The sequence below is a fragment of the Larus michahellis genome, chromosome 29, assembly GCF_964199755.1.
Source record: "Larus michahellis chromosome 29, bLarMic1.1, whole genome shotgun sequence".
Lineage (NCBI taxonomy): Eukaryota > Metazoa > Chordata > Aves > Charadriiformes > Laridae > Larus > Larus michahellis.
In genome coordinates, this window is record NC_133924.1 from 765,420 (window position 1) to 785,473 (window position 20,054).

Below are 20,054 nucleotides of genomic sequence, written 5' to 3' on the forward strand. Positions count from 1 at the left end.
CACCCTCATCGCTGGACGACGGGTGACGCCCAGCCGTAGCCCCTCCCCCCGCAGCTCGTGCCGGGCCACGCCCAGCGCGCCGACGACGGCGTCCAGAGTGACGTTGAACTCCCGCCTCCCCTGACGTCACCTGTGAAGGGCGGGGCCATGCGGAGGGGGCGGGGCCATGCAGAGGGCCGCCCTTTTTGGGGGGGGGGTTGGGTGGGGGTCTCGGGGGGGGGGGGGGTGGGGACCCCGGGGGGGGCTTTGGGGGGTTTGGGGGGTCCCTGGGGGGAAATTGGGGTCCTCGGGGGGGTTGGGGACCCCGGGGGTGTTTTGGGGGGTCCCTGGGGGAAATTGGGGTCCTCGGGGGGGGGTTGGGGACCCCGGGGTGTTTTGGGGGGTCCCTGGGGGGAAATTGGGGTCCTCGGGGGGGGGGTTTGAGGACCCCTGGGGGGTTTGGGGGGTTTTGGGGGGTCCCTGGGGGGAAATTGGGGTCCTCGGGGGGGGGTTTGAGGACCCCGGGGGGGGTTTGGGGGGTTTTGGGGGAAATTGGGGTCTCCGGGGGGGGGGTTGGGGACCCCGGGGGGGGTTTTGGGGGTTTTGGGGGTCCCTGGGGGGAAATTGGGGTCCTTGGGGGGGGGTTGAGGACCCCGGGGGGGGGTTTTGGGGGGTCCCTGGGGGGAAATTGGGGTCTCCGGGGGGGGGGGGATTGGGGTGCCCAGGGGGGGTTTTAGGGGTGCGGTGGGTTCGGGGGTGCCCTGAGGGGGGGGGGGTTTAGGGGTGCCCCCCCCGGGTTTCGGGGGTCTCACCTTGCCCTGCTGCTCCAGCCCCCGCAGGAAGGGGCCCCCCCGCAGCCCCACGCGCAGCTGGGCCCAGCCCCCCACCGGGCCCCCGTCCGGGTACCTGGGGGGGGGGCCCGAAATCAGGGGGGTCCCCCAACGTCGGGGGGGGGCACCCCAAAGGTCGGGGGGGGGGGGGGGGGCAGCAATTGAGGGAGAGGTCCCGAAATTTGGGGTGGGGGGTGGGTGTTAAAGGTTTTGGGGGGGGGGGGGGAACCCAAAGGGCGGGGGGGCCCTGAAATCAAAGGGGGGGGGGGGGTCCCCAAAATGGGGGGGGGGGGGAAGCCCAAAATAGCGGGGGGGGGGGGGGAACCCGAGGTCAACAGGGGTCAAGAGGGGGGTCCCCGAAGGTCGGGGGGGAGCCAAAATCGGGGGGGTGGGGGGGGTGTCCCCGAAATATTGGGGGGGGACACACACACGACACTCTGAAACCTGTGGGGACCCCCCAAAGGTCGGGGGAGGTGGGGGGGGGGGCGGCCCAAAATGGGGGGGGGCACCCCAAAATCGGGGGAGGGGGAAGGGGAGGCTTTCCTGAAAATATTTGGGGGGGGGGGGGGGCACCCCCATCGGGGTCAAGTGGGGTCAAGGGAGGGGGTGTCTGGGGGGGGGGGGGGGGATCCTGGGGGGGGGGAGGGGGATGGGGGGGGGTGGGGGGGGGTTGGGGGGGGGGGGGGGGTGTCCGGTACCGCACGCGCAGGCGCAGGCGCAGGGGGGGGGCGGGATCGGGCCCCAGCAGCAGGAACCGACGATCGGGGACGAGCCGGAGCCAGAACGAGGGCAGCGCTGAGGGGGGGGCGGGGGCGTGGTCAGGGCGTGGTCAGGGCGGGGCCGAAGGGGGGCGGGGCTTTAGTGCGGCGGGGGGCGGGGCCGAGTGGGGGCGGTGTGAAGGGGGCGGGGCCGAAGTGGCCCCCGGGGGCGGGGCCTCAGAGGTGAGGGGGCGTGGCCGGCACTCGGAGGGGGGCGGAGCCAATGGGGGCGGGGGGGCGGGGCGTCCGCAGGGGGCGGGGCGTCCCAGGGGTCCCAGGGCCCTCCCGGCGCTCCCCCTCCCACCCACCCCTTGGCCCCGCCCCTCCCGGCCCCGCCCGCCATTGGCCACGCCCCCCGGCCACGCCCCCCCCCCGGCCACGCCCCCACCGTAGGGCCGCACGGCGAAGGCGGCGTCTCCGCGGGTCTCGGGGCCCGGCGACGAGCTGGGCCTGGATCCGCCACGTCCCGGGGCTGCGGGGAGCGACCCGTGGGCACCCGGCCCCACCGCGACCCACGGCCGGCCAGAGCCACGGCGACCCACGGACAGCCAGACCCACAGACAGCCAGACCCACGGGCAGCCAGAGCCACGGCGACCCACGGCGACCCACAGACAGCCAGACCCACGGGCAGCCAGACCCACGGTGACCCACAGACAGCCAGACCCACAGACAGCCAGAGCCACCGCGACCCACGGACGGCCAGACCCACGGGCAGCCAGAGCCACGGCGACCCACGGACGGCCAGACCCATGGCGACCCATGGACGGCCAGACCCACAGACAACCAGACCCACAGACAACCAGACCCACAGTGACCCACGGTGACCCACGGACAGCCAGACCCACGGCAACCCACGGATGGCCAGACCCACGGCCAGCCAGACCCACAGCGACCCATGGACAGCCGGACCCACGGACAGCCAGACCCACAGCGACCCACGGACAGCCAGACCCATGGACAACCAGACCCACGGTGACCCACGGACAGCCGGACCCACAGACAGCCAGACCCACAGTGACCCATGGCCACCCCGCCCCATGGACAGCCAGACCCACGGCCAGCCAGACCCACGGTGACCCACGGAGCCAGGCCCCATAGACCCACACCGCCCCCCAGCCCCATAGCACCCCACGCCATCCCCTAGCCCTCCAGCCCCATAGCCCCCCTCTCACCCCCCAGCCCCGTAGCCCCTATATCACCCCACACCACCCCGTAGCCCCCCAACCCCCCTATCGCCCCCCAGCCCCGTAGCCCCGTAACCGCCCCCCCAGCCCCACGGCGGCCCCACTCACGGCGCGATGTCGGGCAGCACCATCTGGTCGCTCAGCACCGGCCCCCATGGGCACCCGCTGCCCCTCGCGCACCCGCGCCCCCAGGGGGTTCTGGAGCCGGGGGGCAGGGGGTGATGTGGGGCCCCCGACCCACGGCACCCGCAGGGGGCACCCACGGCCCAGCCCCACAGCGTTCGGCCCAGCCCCATAGCGCTGCCCCGCCGGGCAGCCCGGCCCGTAGGAACGGCCCAGCCCTATAGGGCAGCCCCATGGCCTCAACCCCCATAGGACCACCCCAACCCCATAGGGTTGCCCCATAGCCTCAGCCCCATAGGGCCACCCCGTAAGTCACCCCAGACCCATAGGGCTGCCCCATAACCTCAGCCCCATAGGGTTCTCCCCGTAGCCCCAGCCCCATGGAGCTGCCCCATAGGCTGCCCCAGCCCCACAGGGTGGACCCAGCCCCATAGGGTGCCCCCGCAGGACCCTCCCAGCCCCATAGGACCTCCCCAGCCCTACAGGACTACCCCGTAGCACCAGCCCCATAGGCTGCCCCAGCCCCATAGAACCTCTCAAGCCCCATAGGGCATCCGCAAAGCTTCAGCCCCATAGGACCTTCCCAGCCCCATAGGCCATTCCCAGAGCCCCAGCCCCATAGGGCTCTCCCGGCCCCATAGGACCTCTGCAGCCCCAGGGGCATCCCCCCGGCCCCACCCCATAGGCTGCCCCACCCCAGGGGAGACCCCCCCTCAGACCCATAGGGCCGCCCCATAGAGCTGCCCAGCCCCACAGGGCCCCGCACCGTGATGGTGACCAGGATGGGGTCGGGGTTCGGGCGCAGGTCGGGGTCCAGGGAGAAGACGCGGAACCGCACTGGGGAGGGACGGGATCCGTGGGGCAGGGACACGCACAGGGATGTGTGGGGCAGGGACGCGTATAGGGATCCATGGGGCAGGGACACGCACAGGGATCCGTGGGGCAGGGACGCATATAGGGATGTGTGGGGCAGGGACGCGTATAGGGATCCGTGGGGCAGGGACACGCACAGGGATCCGTGGGGCAGGGACATGCACAGGGGTCCGTGGGGCAGGGACGCATATAGGGATGTGTGGGGCAGGGTCACGTATAGGGATCTGTGGGGCAGGGACACGCACAGGGATCTGTGGGGCAGGGTCTCGTATAGGGATCCGTGGGGCAGGGACACGCACAGGGATCCATGGGGTGGGGACACACACAGGGATCCGTGGGGCAGGGACGCATATAGGGATGTGTGGGGCAGGGACAGGTATAGGGATCCATGGGGCAGGGACACGCACAGGGGTCCGTGGGGCAGGGACAGTATAGGGATGCGTGGGGCAGGGACATGCACAGGGATCCGTGGGGCAGGGACACGTATAGGGATCCGTGGGGTGGGGACACGCACAGGGATCCGTGGGGCAGGGACAGTATAGGGATCCGTGGGGCAGGGACATGCACAGGGATCCGTGGGGCAGGGACACGTATAGGGATCCGTGGGGCAGGGACATGCACAGGGATCCGTGGGGTGGGGACACGCACAGGGATCCGTGGGGCAGGGACGCATATAGGGATGTGTGGGGCAGGGACGCGTATAGGGATCCATGGGGCAGGGACATGCACAGGGGTCCGTGGGGCAGGGACACGTATAGGGATCCGTGGGGCAGGGACGCATATAGGGATCCGTGGGGCAGGGACACGCACAGGGATCCGTGGGGCAGGGACATGCACAGGGATCCATGGGGCAGGGACACATATAGGGATCTGTGGGGTGGGGACATGCACAGGGATCCGTGGGGCAGGGACATGCACAGGGATGCGTGGGGCAGGGACACGTATAGGGATCCGTGGGGCAGGGACACGTATAGGGATGCGTGGGGCAGGGACACGCACAGGGATGTGTGGGGCAGGGTCTCATATAGGGATCCATGGGGCAGGGACATGCACAGGGATGCGTGGGGCAGGGACACGTATAGGGATCCGTGGGGCAGGGACATGCACAGGGATCCATGGGGCAGGGACACGTATAGGGATCTGTGGGGCAGGGACATGCACAGGGATCCATGGGGCAGGGACATGCACAGGGATGCGTGGGGCAGGGACACGTATAGGGATCCGTGGGGCAGGGACACGTATAGGGATGCGTGGGGCAGGGACACGCACAGGGATGTGTGGGGCAGGGTCTCATATAGGGATCCATGGGGCAGGGACATGCACAGGGATCCGTGGGGTGGGGACACACACAGGGATCCGTGGGGCAGGGACAGTATAGGGATCCGTGGGGTGGGGACACGCACAGGGATCCGTGGGGCAGGGACGCATATAGGGATCCATGGGGCAGGGACACGCACAGGGGTCCGTGGGGCAGGGACAGTATAGGGATGCGTGGGGCAGGGACATGCACAGGGATCCGTGGGGCAGGGTCACGTATAGGGATGTGTGGGGCAGGGACACGTACAGGGATCTGTGGGTCAGGGTCTCGTATAGGGATCCGTGGGGCAGGGACACGCACAGGGGTCCGTGGGGCAGGGTCACGTATAGGGATGTGTGGGGCAGGGGTGAATTCAGGGCGATTTCGGGGGGATTTGGGGTGAATTTGGGGAGATTTGGGGAGAATTTCTGGGGCTTGGGGGCGTTTGGGGGCGTTTGGGGCAATTTGGGGGCGATTTGGGCGAGTTTTGTGCCGGTTTTGGTGGTTTTGGGGAGATTTGGGGGGATTTTCCGGGATTTTGGCCGTTTGGAGGGGGGGGGAGGCGGTTTTGGGCTCGTTTTGGGGTCGTTCGGGGTGAATCGGAGTTTGGGGGATTTGGGGTGTTGCGCGATTGTGATTCCGGGGGGATTTGGGGTGAATTTTGGGGCATTTCTGCGCAATTTCGGGGATTTGGGCGGAAATTGCGTGATTTTGGTGATTTGGGATGAGTTTGGGGTGATTTGGGGGCGATTTGGGGGTGAATTTGGGGAGGTTGGGGGAGGATTTGGGGGAGTTTGGGTGGGTTTGGGGCGATTTGGGGGTGAACTGGGGGAGATTTGGGGGAATTTGGTGGCTTTTTGGTGCTTTCGAGCGGATTCGGGAGATTCGGGGTCATTTGGGGCGATTTGAGAGGAATTTGGGTAATTCGGGGCGATTTGGGGGGGGGATTTTGGTGCCTTTGGGGAGATTTGTGGGATTCGGGGTCATTTGGGGGTTCTTAGGGGGTGAGCGGGGGTAATTTTGGGGTGATTCGTGGGTATTTCTGGCGATTTGGGGGGCATTTGAGGTAATTGGGTGATTTGGGGGGGGGTTGGGGGGATTTTGGCGATTTTGGGGGTAATTTGGGGGCAATTTGGGGGCGACGTTGGTGTATTTGGGGCTATTGGGGTTTCGGGGGGGGGAATTTGGGGTGATTTTCTTGTGATTTTGGGCGCGTTTGGGGTGATTTGGGGGCGATGGGGTGGGTTTTGGGGTAATTCGGGGTGATTTTGGTTGTAGCTGGGGGGGATTTGGGGGGGGATTTGGGGGGATTTGGGTGTATCTGGGGGGTGCCGGGGGGGGGGGGGGGGGGGGTCTCACCCGTCTGCCGTGGGGCGTAGAGGGGTTTGTCGGTCTGGACCAAGAGCACCCCCCGGGGGGCCCCCAGCCCCACACGCACCCGCCGGGGGGCCAAGGGGGGGCTCTGGGCCTCCAGCAGCAGCGTCGGCCCCACGGCGGCCCCCAGCGCCCCACAGCGCCCGGCCTGCTCCGGCGTCACCTGCGGGTGTAGGGCCGGGGGGGTGGGGACTCGTGGGGGGGGGACACACGTGTCCCCCTGCCCCATAGGGCCCCCCCCTGCCCCACGGGGACGTTCCCCCTCCCCGCTGCCCCCCCGCAGCGTCCCTCTGCCCCCCAAGTGGCCCCACCTGGATGTGGAGGAGTTGGCTGAAGCCGTTGTGGGTCCCGAGGCGGAAGGGGGCCGGGGGGGCGCAGGGGGTCGCCCCACGGTCGCCCTCCCCGGGCCAGGCCGTCACCGTCCCCGTCACCGGCCCCACGGCCGCCACCACCAGCCCCACGGGGGTCCCCAGGGCCACCAGCCGTGGGGCCACCAGCACCAGCCTGGGGGGGGGGGGAACGACACAGCGGCTGCCCCACGGCTGCCCCATAGACCCCTCTGCCCCCCCCCGCCTCCCCGGGTGTCCCAGAGCCCCCGCTGCCCCACAGCTGCCCCACACATGCCTCGGCGCCCCCCCCCCCACTACGGCTGCCCCATAGCTGTCTCGCAGCTCCCCCCACCCCCCGCACAGCCCCTCCCGGCCCCACAGCTACCCCATAGCCCCCCACGCGCCCCACAGGACCTTCACAGGCCCCCAGCCCCGTAGGTGCTCCGTGGTCACCACCAGCCCCATAGCAGCCCCAGAGTCCCCCACGGTCGCGCCCGGCCCCATAACTGCTCCGTGGTTGAACCCAGCCCCATAGCCTACCTCCCCAGCCCCATAGCTCCCCACTTTCCCCCCCCAATCCTATAAGCCCTCCGTAGTCACACCCAGCCCCATAGTCCACCCCTCTAGCCCCACAGCGGCCCCAGAACCTCCCATAGTCCCTCCAGCCCCACACACCACCCCAGCCCCACACACCACCCCAGCCCCATAGCTGCCCCATAGTCCCTACTGGGGGTCCTGGGCGCTGCCCCCCAGCAGCGGCAGGAGGAGGAGGAGGACAAGGAGCCCCAGAGCCCAACGTGGCCCCATGGCGGCGCCGCTGTGGGGCAGCCGGGGCCGGCGGCTGAGGGTGAGCAGGGTGTGGGTCAATGATTAACCAGGGCTGCCCCCCCCCCAGCCCCACGGCCGCCAGCCCCACGGCCACCGGCCCCCGGCCAGGGACATGTGATTGCGGGGAAATGGCTCTGTGGGGTGGGGGGGGGGCTATGGGGCAGGAGGAGTCAGCGATGGGGGGCAACGGGGGGGCCCTGTGGGGTTTGTGAGAGGTTATGGGGCGCTATGGGGTCTGTGAGAGGTTATGGGGCGCTATGGGGTCTGTGACGTGTTATGGGGCGCTATGGGGTCTGTGAGGAGTTATGGGGCACTATGGGGTCTGTGAGAGGTTATGGGGCGCTGTGGGGTCTGTGAGGAGTTATGGGGTGCTGTGGGGTCTGTGAGCAGTTATGGGGCGCTATGGGGTCTGTGAGAGGTTATGGGGCGCTATGGGGTCTGTGAGAGGTTATGGGGCGCTGTGGGGTCTGTGAGCAGTTATGGGGCGCTATGGGGTCTGTGAGAGGTTATGGGGCGCTATGGGGTCTGTGAGGAGTTATGGGGCACTATGGGGTTTGTGAGCAGTTATGGGGGGCAGTGGGGTCTGTGAGGAGTTATGGGGCACTATGGGGTTTGTGAGCAGTTATGGGGGGCAGTGGGGTCTGTGAGCAGTTATGGGGCGCTATGGGTCTGTGAGCAGTTATGGGGTCTGTGAGCAGTTATGGGGCGCTGTGGGGGTGGGTGTCGCAGTCACTGATGACGTCACACGGGAGTGGCCGACCCGCCCCCCCCCCGCCCCAGTGGGTCCCACCGTCCCGCCCCGGCCCCCCGCGGGACCCCCCCCAGCCCCCCGCGGTCCCTCCCCACCCTGCGCCCCACGGGGGGCCCGCCCTGGAGAGAGGGACACGGGGGACACGGGGGACACGGGGGGGCCATCGCTGTCCCGGGGAGAGCCCGGGGGGGCCCGAGGTGTCGTGTTTGTCCTCCAGCCCTCGGCCAGGGGTGACAGAGCGGGTGGGGCCACCGAGGGGACACGGGGGGACGGAGGGAGGGACAGAGGGATGGATGGAGACCACGTGGGGATGGATGGATGGAGGGAGGGATGGAGGGATGGAGACCACATGGGGATAGAGGGATGGATGAGGGAAGGGATGGATGGATGGATGGAGGGATGGAGACCACGTGGGGATGGATGGATGGAGGGATGGACGGATGGATGGAGGGATGGATGGAGGGATGGAGGGAGGGAGGGATGGATGGATGGATGGAGGGATGGAGGGATGGATGGAGGGATGGAGGGATGGATGGATGGAGGGATGGAGGGAGGGAGGGATGGAGGGATGGATGGAGACCATGTGGGAATGGATGGATGGATGGATGGATGGAGGGAGGGATGGACGGGGGGATGGAGGGATGGATGGAGGGATGGAGACCATGTGGGGGTGGAGGGATGGAGGGATGGATGGAGGGATGGAGGAATGGATGGAGGGATGGATGGATGCATGGAGACCACGTGGGGATGGATGGATGGACGGATGGAGGGAGGGATGGATGGATGGACGGAGGGATGGAGGGATGGATGGAGGGATGGATGGATGGACGGAGGGATGGAGGGATGGATGGAGGGATGGATGGATGGACGGAGGGATGGAGGGATGGAGGGAGGGATGGATGGAGGGATGAACGGAGGGATGGAGGGATGGAGACCACATGGGGATGGAGGGATGGATGGATGGATGGACGGAGGGATGGAGGGAGGGATGGATGGAGGGATGGATGGATGGACGGAGGGATGCAGGGAGGGATGGATGGAGGGATGGAGACCACATGGGGATAGAGGGATGGATGAGGGAAGGGATGGATGGACGGATGGATGGATGGAGACCACGTGGGGATGGATGGATGGAGGGATGGATGGATGGACGGAGGGATGGAGGGATGGATGGATGGACGGAGGGATGGAGGGATGGATGGAGGGATGGATGGATGGAGACCATGTGGGGATGGATGGATGGAGGGATGGATGGATGGACAGAGGGATGGATGGATGGAGGGATGGAGGGAGGGATGGATGGATGGAGGGATGGAGGGATGGATGGAGGGATGGATGGATGGAGACCACGTGGGGATGGTTGGATGGAGGGATGGATGGACGGAGGGAGGGAGGGAGGGGGACGGGGGTGGGAGGGCTGGAGCGGTGGAGGGGGGGACGGATGAACCGCGGGAGGGGCTCGTTTTAGGGGTCTCCTCGTTGCCCAACCGCCCCCTCCCCACACCCTCCCCCTCCTCATGCCCTTCCCCCCTCCCCCCGCCCCCCTTCCTCCTCCAGCATTGTCCCCTCCTCCCCCGCCGTCGTCCCTCCCCCCTCCCTTCCCCCCCAGCCCCTCCCCCCCTGCGTGGTCCCCTTGGCCACGGTCCCTCGGGAGCTGCCGGCGATGGCCGAGATCTCCAGGAGCCGCGGCAGGAGAGACCCCACGGCGCCGCGGCGCAGCCTCCGCCCGGCGCAGGCGTAGAGGAGGGGGTTCATGGCGCTGCTGAGGAAGGCCAAGGCGGTGGCCGGCGGCCGGGTGGCTTTGGCGGCCGCTTCCAAGGTCCCCCCATCCCCTTGGAGGACCGCTGCCACCTCCAACAGGCTGGCCACGTGGTAAGGTCCCCACGCCACGGCGAAGGCCACCACCACGGCGACCACCAGGCAGAAGGTGTGACCACGCCGGGCCAGGCGGGTCTGGTGTAACCGGCAGACCAGTAACCCGTAGCCGGTGGCTATGGCAGTCAACGGCAGGGCCCAACCCAAGATGGTCTCCAGAAGGTTTTGGACCACCAACCAAGCCTTCGTGCCGTGCACCCGCTTGCAGTGCCCGTCCTTCACCTGCCGGAAGACGATGGATGGGATGGCCAAGACCAAAGCCGCCGACCAAGTCACCGCTGCCGCTCCGTGAGCCAACCGTCCGGCATGATCGCCCGCCGTCACCACCGTCGTCACCGGCCTGGAGACCGCCAAGCACCGGTGGAGAGCCAGGAGAGCAATGAGGAAGATGCTGACGTACATGGCAGCGGCGCAGAGGTAGTTGCACCCGCGGCAGACGGCCAAGCCCATGGTCCATTGGCCAACGCTCAAGGCCCGGATGTAGACGGGACCGGTGAGGAGGGTGACCATGTCGGCCAAGGCCAAGTGGAAGATGAGGAGGACGGGGACGCTGCGCCGGCGGGTGACGGCACAGCCCCAGAGGACAACGGCGTTGCCCGGCAGCCCCACCGCCGCTGCCACCGACAGCAGGGTCAGCCCCAGCGCTGCGCCGGGGACGGGGGCCGTGGTGACGTTGGCGGGGGACGAGGCGTTGGCGGGGCAGGAGGCCATGACGGCGGTGGTGGAAGAGGGGCTGTGGGGAGAGGGGGGGAACACAGAATCCCCTGGGGAAGGCGCAGGTGTCCCTCCGGCCGGCCGGCCATCCGTCCATCCGTCCACCGACCCCTCTCTCCACCCCGCCATCCCTTCCTCCATCCCACCTCTTCCCCGTCCATCCCTTCCTCCTCCTTCTTCCCACCCCTCCACCCGTCCCTCCATCCCTGCCTCCCTCCATCCCTCCATCCCTCCATCCCTCCCTCCCTCCATCCCTCCATCCCTCCATCCCGCCCTTCCTCCTCCTCTCCATCCATCCCTCCATCCCTCCCTCCCTCCATCCCTCCCTCCCTCCATCCCTCCATCCCTTCCTCCCTCCATCCTGCCCTTCCTCCTCCTCTCCATCCATCCCTCCATCCCTTCATCCCTCCATCCCTCCATCCCTTCCTCCCTCCATCCTGCCCTTCCTCCTTCTCTCCATCCATCCCTCCATCCCTCCCTCCCTCCATCCCTCCATCCCTCCATCCCACCCTTCCTCCTCCTCTCCATCCTTTCCTCCATCCCTCCATCCCTCCATCCCATCTCCCATCTCCCCCCTCCCCAGGGCCCCTCCCTTCCTTCTCCCCGCTCTCTGAAGTCTCCCCCTCTTCTTCCTTTACCCCCCCGGGGCTCTTTCCCAGTTGCCCCCCCCCCCCAGGTTGCCCAGGTTGCCCACCACGCCGCCCGTTTGCCCCCATCAAACCTCCCGCTTCCCACCCCCCGGCCCCCCGGACATCGTAGTCGTCCGCCCCCATCTTCCAGTTGCCCCCCACCGGACCCTCCCCCATCACCTTCGAGACCTTCTAGTCGTTGCCCCCCCCTTATTTTTCAGGAGCCCCTCCAGGACCTCCCACCCCACACCAGCCTTCCCTCCTCTACCCTGGGGGCTCCGACGTCCCTTCCTGGAGCCTCCGGTGGGGCTGGTGGATCCTCGGTGTCCTCGGCACCGCCGGTGGCCGGTGGCCGTTGGGTGCTTCTTCCCCTGCACCCAGCCCCGGGCAGGAAACGCTGGCGCAAGAGGACGGAGGCAGGAAAACCACGGGGAGACAAAGGGGACGTGGTGGGGGAGGGATGTTAATTTGGGACCTTAATTTGTCCCCTGGCGGGGCTGGGGGGGGGGGGACAGAAGCGGTGGCGTCGCCGCCAGGCGGGGAGCCCTTCCCGGAGGCCCCCCAGGAGGCGGCCGTCTGGTTGCCCCGTCGCGTGGCCGCGGGGGCGGCGGGAGCTCGTGGAGGGGGTGAGGAGGGGGACGGGGCAGGTCGCCTGCGCGCGCTGCGGTCGACGGCCCCTCTCTTCCCTCCGTCCATCCCTCCCGGCCCGAGCTTTGGGTCCTGGCCCTTAAAATCGGGACAAACCCCAACGCCTGCCCCCCGCGACGGGGCGACCCCCAGGTGAGGAGAAGACCCGGAAAATCGGGACAAACCCCAACGCCTGCCCCCCGCGACGGGGCGACCCCCAGGTGAGGAGAAGACCCGGCGGCAGCGCTGCCCCTCCGCGACCCACCGCGCCGAAGGAGCCCCCATTTCCCACCGCGCCGTCGTCCGAACGAAGAGAGGTGAGACCGGAGCCGTCCCGCAGCAGGATCCAGCTTCCCCCTTCCAGCCCTTCCCCAAAATTCCCTTGACCGACCGGAGCGTCCCAGGACTAGAAACGGGCAACGTTTGGCCTTTTTCACCCTCCGCTGCCTTTTTTTTTTTTTTTTTGCCCCCCCCCAAACTCCTGGGGGTGGGTTTGGTAGAAATCCCCTTTTCCCTCTTACCCCGTCCCTCCTCCTCGTCTCCTTTCTCCCCTCTCGTCCCCTCTTTGGCCCGTCCCCCTTTCCCTCCCCTCCCGTGTCCTTTGGTCCCCCCTTCTCCTCCCGTTCCCCTTTCTCCCTCCGGTCCCCATTCCGCCTTTTCCGCCTCTTTCCCAAACCCCATTCGGGACATGGCGAGGGGGCGAGTCGGAGCCGTGCGGCACCTGCTCCTGACCCGGCTCCGGCTGTAGAACGCGCACCATCGGCGTCGGAGAGGGAAGCGCCGAAGTCGTCGTTCGCCGCTCGAAAGGAGCCGGGACGACAATTCGGAACTGGAGTTGACAAACTTGGGAGCGAGAACGGACGCGTAGGAAAGCGGAACGCGGAACGCTCGGCTCGGGAGTGAAAAATCGGCAATTTGAGAGTGAAACTCCCCAATTTAAGAGCGAGAATCTCCAACTTAAAACGTTATTGGGAAGGGCGACGGGGCTCTCGGGTGAAACGCAGCCCTCGGCCCAGGGCAGAGCAACACTGCGACCTTCCCGAGGAATTCCCGACCTTCCGAAGAGCCGCGGACTCACGGAATCGCGTCGGGTTTGGAAGGGACCTTCGGGAGCATCGAGTCCAACCGCAAACCTCCCGCTGCCAAGGCCACGGCGACCCCCCGCCGCACGCGCCGCGTCTACCCGTCGCGGAGACGCCGCCGGGGACGGTGACTCGACCGCGGCCGCACGTGCCATGTCCGGCCCCTGACTTGCCCGTGTGGGCTCGCAGAGGAGACGCCGGTGAACGACCTGCAGCCGAGCCCGTCCCCGACGCCGGTGCCATCCCTGTAGGTGCCGTGTCCCCACGGCTGTCCCCACAGGTGGCCCGGCCACACCGCTGTCCCCGGCCCTGTCCCCGTCCCTCCAGGTCTGTCGGCCCCCTCCCCGTCCCCACAGGTGGCCCATGCCCGGGGCTGCGGGGCCAGCAGCCGCCTGCTTGGGCCGGCCACGTGGCAGCATCGATTTCGTCCCCCTCCGTGTCACGGCGAGACGTGGGGACGCCGGTGACCCCACTGGGGGCTGGGGAGGAGACCCCGGGCTCAGTTGTGGCGCGTGACGGCTCCTTTCAAGAGCACAAAAACACATTTTTAGGTTCCGAATCCTCTTTTCCAGGCTCCGAGGAGGCGTTTGTGGGATTAAGCCAGGCAGTTTCAGGGTCCAAGATGCATCTTGAATGCCCAAACCCTGACTTTGGTGGTCCAACCCCCTCTTTTAGGGACCGAAGGATCGTGGCTTTGATCCCAAAGCTTCGGTTTCAGGGCACAAACCCTCATTGCCGCGTTCCAAAGCCCTTTCTCAGATTCAAGGGCCCATTGGCAAGTTCCCAAACGGCATTTTCAGCATCCGGCCGGTCGTTTTTAGAGCCCAAGCCACGTCCGGAGCGGCCAAAGCGAGAGCCAGCGGCCCACGCGTGGGTCCAGAGGGGCCTGCGGGTGGGCCCCGGGGGTGGCCGGGCAGCGGCGTGGCGACGTGACGGTGGCTCCTGCTGGCCACGCCGGCCCTGAGGCGGGCCGGGGCCGCTGTCGGCCGCCTTGGCCACCTGGCCACGCCGCTGGCTCACGTCAGCCGCTGTCGACCGACGCCTCCGGGTCCTTTTCCGCGTCCCCTCTGCAGCCGCTCGGCCCCAGCCTGGAGCGCGGCCTGGACTGCAGGGGCGTGGCCTGGGAGGGGCGGGGTTCGAGGGGGGCGTGGCTTATGAGGGGCGGGGTTGGAGGTGGCGTGGCTTATGAGGGGCGAGTTTCGGGGGCGTGGTTTATGAGGGGCGGTTTTCGGGGGGGCGTGGCTTATGGGGGCGGGTTTTTGAGGGGGCGTGGCTTGTGAGGGGCGGGGTTTCGAGGGGGCGTGGCTTATGAGGCAGAGGTTTAGGGGGCGTGGCTTATGGGTGCGGGTTTTCGAGGGGGCGTGGCTTATGGGGGCGGAGTTCGAGGGGGCGTGGCTTATGAGGGGCGAGGTTCGGGGGCGTGGCCTATGAGGGGCGGGTTTCGAGGGGGCGTGGCTTATGGGGAAGGGGTTCTCGGGGGCGTGGCCTATGAGGGGCGGGGATCGAGGGGGCGTGGCTTAGCGGGGGCGCGTCTTGGAGGTGGGGCTTGGGAGGGGAGGGGTTGGGGTGGGCGGGGCCACAGCGGGAGTGGGCGGGGCTTGGGGATGGAGGGGGCGGGGGGTTGGTCGGGAGGCGTGGCTTAGGGTAGGCGGGGTCTGGAAGGGGGCGGGGTTTGGGCTGGGGCACGGCTGGCGACGGGGGCGTGGCTTGGGAAGGGGCGGGTTTGTGAAAGGCTCGGGAGGGGGCGGGGCTACGGCGTGAAGGGGCGGGGCCTGGGGCGGAGGGGGCGGGGATTGGTTGGGTTGCGGTCGGGGAGCTCGATTGGCGGGACGGCGGTTCGGAAGGGGCGGGGCTTACGAGGGACGTGGTCGGGGAGGGGGCGTGGCTTGGGTTAAGGCGGGGGTTGGGGGGCGGGGCTGTGGGGGCGGTGGCGCCTCGTGAGGGCGGGGCTCGCGGGCGGGCGCGAGGGGAGGCGGGTGTCGGGGGGGGGGGGGGGGGGCGGAGCTTCCCCGGACACGTCACGGCTCCGCCCGGCCGGGGGGAGGGGCGGGGCTTCCCGGTGACGTCACCGCTCGGAGGCGCCGGCGGCCGGGGGTGAGCGCGGGGCTCGCAGTCACGTGACGGGACCGGGGAGGGGGCGTCCGGGGGGGTCCCGGGGCGCGGGGGGGGGGGGGGGGTGTCTCGGTCCGTGGGGCCCGCGGGGGCGGGGGGCGGCGATGGGGCGAACGGGGGCGGGGGGCGGCGAAGCTGGGGGGGGGGGGGGGGGGGCAGCGGGGCGGCCCCGGGACTATAGGACCCCCCCCCCCCCCCCCCAACCGGGGCAACGGAGCACCCCAAGGGGCGAGAGGGTGTCCGGGGCGGGGGGGGGGACGGACAGGGCACCCCCCCGGGGCAACCGAGCACCCACGGAAGGGGGGGGGGGAGGGCAACAGGGTGCCCGAGGGGGCAAGAGGGCACCCAGGTGGGCAACCGAGCACCCTGTGGGGTCTTAAAGGGCCCCAGGGGGCAACTGGGCACCCCGGGGGGCAACTGGGCACCCAAGGCGGGGGGGGGGGCGCGGGGGCAACAGGGTGTCCAGGTGGGCAACTGAGCACGCCATGGGGTCCCAAAGAGCCCCAGGGGGCAACTGGGTGCCCAAGGGGGCAAGAGGACACCTGAGGGGGCAACTGGGCACCCAGGTGGGCAACTGGGCACCCCACGGGGCAGTAGAAGAGTTCACGGGGCAACTGGGCACCCGAGGGGGCAAGAGGCCAAGCGGGTGGGCAACTGAGCACCCCGTGGGGTCCCAAAGAGCCCCCAGGGGGCAACTGGGCACCCAGGTGGGCAACTGCGCCTCCCTATGGGGCAGTAGAACAGTTCGTGGGGCAACAGAGGGTGCCATGGGGCAACTGGGCACCCAAGAGGGCAGCCCATGGGGCATCGGAACAGTTCATGGGGCAACAGGACGCTCTGTGGGCAGGACAACAGGCTGGCCGAGGGGGCAACAGGGCACCCATGTGGGCAATAGGGCACCTGAGGGGGCAACTGGGCACCCCGTGGGGCAACGGGGCACCCCGTGGTCATTAGAAAGTTCAAGGGGCAACAGGGCATCCCATGGGGCAAGAAGATGCCCTGTGGGGCAACAAGGTGCCTGAGAGGGCAACAGGGCACCCAAGCGGGCAACAGGGCAATCAAGGGGACCCTAAATCACCCCGTGGGGCAGTAGAACATTAATTGGGCAACCGGGCACCCAAGTGGGCAACCGGGCACCCAAGTGGGCAACAGGGCAATCAAGGGGACCCTAAATCACTCGGTGGGGCAGTAGAACATTCATTGGGCAACCGGGCACCCAAGTGGGCAACCGGGCACCCCATGGGGCAGTAGAACAGTTCACGGGGCATCAGGGTGCCCAAGGGCCAACAGGGCACCCAAGGGCACCCTAGAGCACCCCATGGGTCAGTAGACCGTTCATGGGGCAACAAGGCACCCCGTGGGGTAACAGGGTGCCCAAAGGGGCAAGTGGCCGCCCCTGCTCCGTGTGACAGCCGTGTCCCCGCAGGCTCGTGGCGGGGAGGATGGCGGCGGAGGGGGGCCGGGTGCAGATCTCCTTCCCCCAGCACGCGGCGGCGCTGCTGGACTCCCTCAACCGCCTGCGGCTGGAGGGGAAGTTCTGCGACGTGGCCGTCCACGTGGGCGGCCGCATCTTCCCGGCCCACAAGAGCGTCCTGGCCGCCGCGTCCCCTTTCTTCCACGACAAGCTGCTGCTGCAGGATGGGGGGCGCCTGCTGCTGCCCCCCGCCATCGACCCCGACGCCTTCGAGGGGCTCCTGCACCTCATCTACTCCGGGCGGTTGACGTTGCTGTTGGAGGCCCTGCCCGGTCATCTCTTGGTGGCCAGCGGTCTCCAGATGTGGCACGTGGTGGACCAGTGCTCGGAGATCCTGAGGGAGCTGGAGGGGGGGCCCTGCCGGTGGGCTGGGCGGGGCAGCGAGGTGACATCATCATCGTCATCAAGCGGCCGCGGTGGTGAGGCTTCATCATCCTGGACCGCCCGCGGTGGAGATGGGGCTTCGTGTGCCAGCCACGGTGGAGATGGAGGATCATCGTGGGCCACCCGCGGTGGAGATGGGTCATCGTGTCCCACCCGCGGTGGGGACGGAGCGTCATCGTGGCCCAACCGTGGTGGAGATGGGTCTTCATCCTCCTCCTGGACCACGCGCGGGGGCGATGGCTCATCGTGTCCCACCCGCGGTGGCGATGGAGCATCCTCATGGTCCACCCGTGGTGGCGATGGCTCTTCATCATCGCCATGGCCCGTGCGTGGTGGCGATGGCTCTTCATGGGCCACCTGCGGCGGTGACGCGGCAACGCCATCTTTCACCAAGGAGGGGGGCGAGGAGGTCCTCAAAATCCGCGTGGCCACTGATGTGGCGCCAGCAGCCACGTCGTCCCTGAGCTCCCTCCTGAAGGACACGGGCGAGGAGGTCCTCAAGATCTGCGTGGAGGAGGACGAGGAGGAAGAAGAAGAGGAGGAGGAAGAGGGTGGCCACCGCCGCCGCCACCGCCCCACCGACGCCCTCCAGATCGTGCTGGAGGAGGATGAGGAGGAAGACGGGGCCCCCGGAGACGCCCACGAGCCCCCCAAGATCTTCTACATCAAGCAAGAAGCGGGCGACGGCGCCACCGTTGAGGGCCTCCTGCCGGCGGCGGAGTTGGCCGGGGGCTTCGCCCCGGCGGAGGTGAGCTACGTCATCCCGGCCGGCGGCGGCGGGACGATGGTGACAACGGGCGGCACGCTGGTGACAGGCGGCGGGGCGGCCGTCTTCCCGCAGCCGTCTTGGAAACCGGTGGACCTTCACGGGAACGAGATCCTGGGCCGGGGCCAAGCGCTTCACGCCCCGGTGAAGCTGGGAGCGGCTCCCGACGGCAAACGCTTCGGTTGCCTGTGCGGCAAACGCTTCGCCGTCAAGCCCAAGCGGGACCGGCACATCATGCTGACCTTCAGCCTGCGGCCCTTCGCCTGCGCCGCCTGCCACAAGCGCTTCAAGCTGAAGCACCATCTGACGGAGCACATGAAGACCCACGACGGGGCCGGCAGGGCCTGCGAGCGCTGCGGCCGCCGCTTCCGCCTGCGCAGCGGGCTGGACAAACACCGGCCCCTCTGCCAGGGGGCTCGCTGGGGAGGGGGGTGCTGGGCCTGCGACTGAGGGGGACGCGGGGGAAGGGGCATGGAGGGGGTCCCGGTTCAGGGCTCCGGTCCCAGTTCAAGGTTCTATTCCCAGTTCAGGCTCCGGTCCCAGTTCAGGCTCTGGTCCCAGTTCAGGGCTCTATTCCCAGTTCAGGCCCTGGTCCCAGTTCAGGCTCTGGTCCAGTTTGGGGTTCCAGTCCCAGTTCAGGCTCCGGTCCCAGTTCAAGGCTCTATTCCCAGTTCAAGGCTCTATTCCCAGTTCAGGCTCTGGTCCCAGTTCAGGCTCTGGTCCAGTTTGGGGTTCCAGTCCCAGTTCAGGCTCCGGTCCCAGTTCAAGGCTCTATTCCCAGTTCAAGGCTCTATTCCCAGTTCAGGCTCTGGTCCCAGTTCAGGCTCTGGTCCAGTTTGGGGTTCCAGTCCCAGTTCAGGCTCCGGTCCCAGTTCAAGGCTCTATTCCCAGTTCAAGGCTCTATTCCCAGTTCAGGCTCTGGTCCCAGTTCAGGCTCTGGTCCAGTTTGGGGCTCCGGTCCCAGTTCACTTCTCCAGTCCCTGTTCAGGCTCCAGTCCCAGTTCAGGCTCCGGTCCCAGTTCAGGGCTTCGGTCCCAGTTTGGGGCTCTGGTCCCAGTTCAAGCTCCGGTCCCAGTTCAGGGCTCCAGTCCCCATTCAAGGCTCTATTCCCAGTTCACATCCCAGGTCCCGGTTCAAGGCTCTATTCCCAGTTCAGGCTCTGGTCCCAGTTCAGGCTCTGGTCCAGTTTGGGGCTCCGGTCCCAGTTCACTTCTCTGGTCCCAGTTCAGGCTCCAGTCCCAGTTCAGGCTCCAGTCCCAGTTCAGGCTCCAGTCCCAGTTCAGGGCTCCAGTCCCCATTCAAGGCTCTATTCCCAGTTCAGGCTCTGGTCCAGTTTGGGGTCCGGTCCCAGTTCACTTCTCTGGTCCCAGTTCAGGCTCTGGTCCCAGTTCAGGGCTCTATTCCCAGTTCAAGGCTCTATTCCCAGTTCAGGCTCCAGTCCCAGTTCAGGGCTCCGGTCCCAGTTTGGGGCTCCGGTCCCAGTTCAGGCTCTGGTCCAAGTTCACTTCTCTGGTCCCAGTTCAGGCACTGGTCCCAGTTCAGGGCTCCAGTCCCTGTTCAAGGCTCTATTCCCAGTTCACATCCCAGGTCCCGGTTCAAGGCTCTATTCCCAGTTCAGGGCTCTGGTCCCAGTTCAGGCTCCAGTCCCAGTTTAGGGTCTGGTCCCAGTCTGGGGCTCTGGTCCCAGTACAGCTTCTGACCCAGTTGAGACCCCACACTGGTTTGGGGATGCAGCCCTGTCCCAGCTCAGGAATCTCTCCCAGTTTAGGGCCACTTCCCAATTCAGGCCCTGTACTGGTCTGGGGCCAGCTCCCAGTTCAGACCAGCTCACAGTTCAGGCCCTGTACTGGTCTGGGCCCAGCTCCCAGTTCAGACCAGCTCCCATTTCGGGCCCTGTACTGGTCTGGGGCCAGCTCCCAGTTCAGACCAGCTCCCAGTTCAGGCCCTGTACTGGTCTGGGCCCAGCTCCCAGTTCAGACCAGCTCCCAGTTCGGGCCCTGTACTGGTCTGGGACCAGCTCCCAGTTCAGACCAGCTCCCAGTTCAGGCCCTATACTGGTCCGGG

The 20,054-nt window shown here is 67.8% G+C and overlaps 3 protein-coding genes across 6 annotated transcripts; 2 read left to right on the forward strand and 1 right to left on the reverse strand.

Annotated features, from left to right (window-relative positions):
• Positions 1 to 21: 21 nt before the first annotated feature.
• LOC141735184 (complement C4-like) lies at positions 22 to 7,678 on the reverse strand. Its single transcript, XM_074567780.1, has 9 exons — positions 7,476 to 7,678; positions 6,731 to 6,923; positions 6,405 to 6,582; positions 3,642 to 3,712; positions 2,861 to 2,950; positions 1,956 to 2,039; positions 1,508 to 1,604; positions 792 to 885; positions 22 to 130 (listed from the first exon to the last, which is right to left on the reverse strand). The coding sequence occupies exons 1-9, from the start codon at positions 7,553 to 7,555 to the stop codon at positions 127 to 129; spliced, it is 891 nt and encodes a 296-aa protein (XP_074423881.1). The 5' UTR covers positions 7,556 to 7,678; the 3' UTR covers positions 22 to 126.
• On the forward strand, positions 6,923 to 13,076 carry LOC141735166 (uncharacterized). Of its 4 annotated transcripts, XM_074567744.1 has the most exons (6): positions 6,923 to 7,595; positions 9,885 to 10,199; positions 10,328 to 10,833; positions 11,767 to 11,961; positions 12,326 to 12,489; positions 12,921 to 13,076. In XM_074567744.1, exons 2-6 carry the CDS (start codon positions 10,081 to 10,083, stop codon positions 13,038 to 13,040), a joined length of 1,104 nt encoding a protein of 367 aa, XP_074423845.1. In that variant the 5' UTR covers positions 6,923 to 7,595; positions 9,885 to 10,080; the 3' UTR covers positions 13,041 to 13,076. The 4 variants fall into 4 exon arrangements, with proteins under 4 accessions (XP_074423845.1, XP_074423847.1, XP_074423844.1 ...); XM_074567746.1 differs by lacking the exon at positions 11,767 to 11,961 and having other exon boundaries at positions 12,394 to 12,489; XM_074567743.1 differs by lacking the exon at positions 11,767 to 11,961 and having other exon boundaries at positions 12,394 to 13,076.
• Positions 13,077 to 15,298: 2,222 nt separating this feature from the next.
• On the forward strand, positions 15,299 to 18,440 carry LOC141735140 (zinc finger and BTB domain-containing protein 9-like). The gene is made up of 2 exons (XM_074567679.1): positions 15,299 to 15,348; positions 16,793 to 18,440. Exon 2 carries the CDS (start codon positions 16,809 to 16,811, stop codon positions 18,438 to 18,440), a length of 1,632 nt encoding a protein of 543 aa, XP_074423780.1. The 5' UTR covers positions 15,299 to 15,348; positions 16,793 to 16,808.
• Positions 18,441 to 20,054: the final 1,614 nt, after the last annotated feature.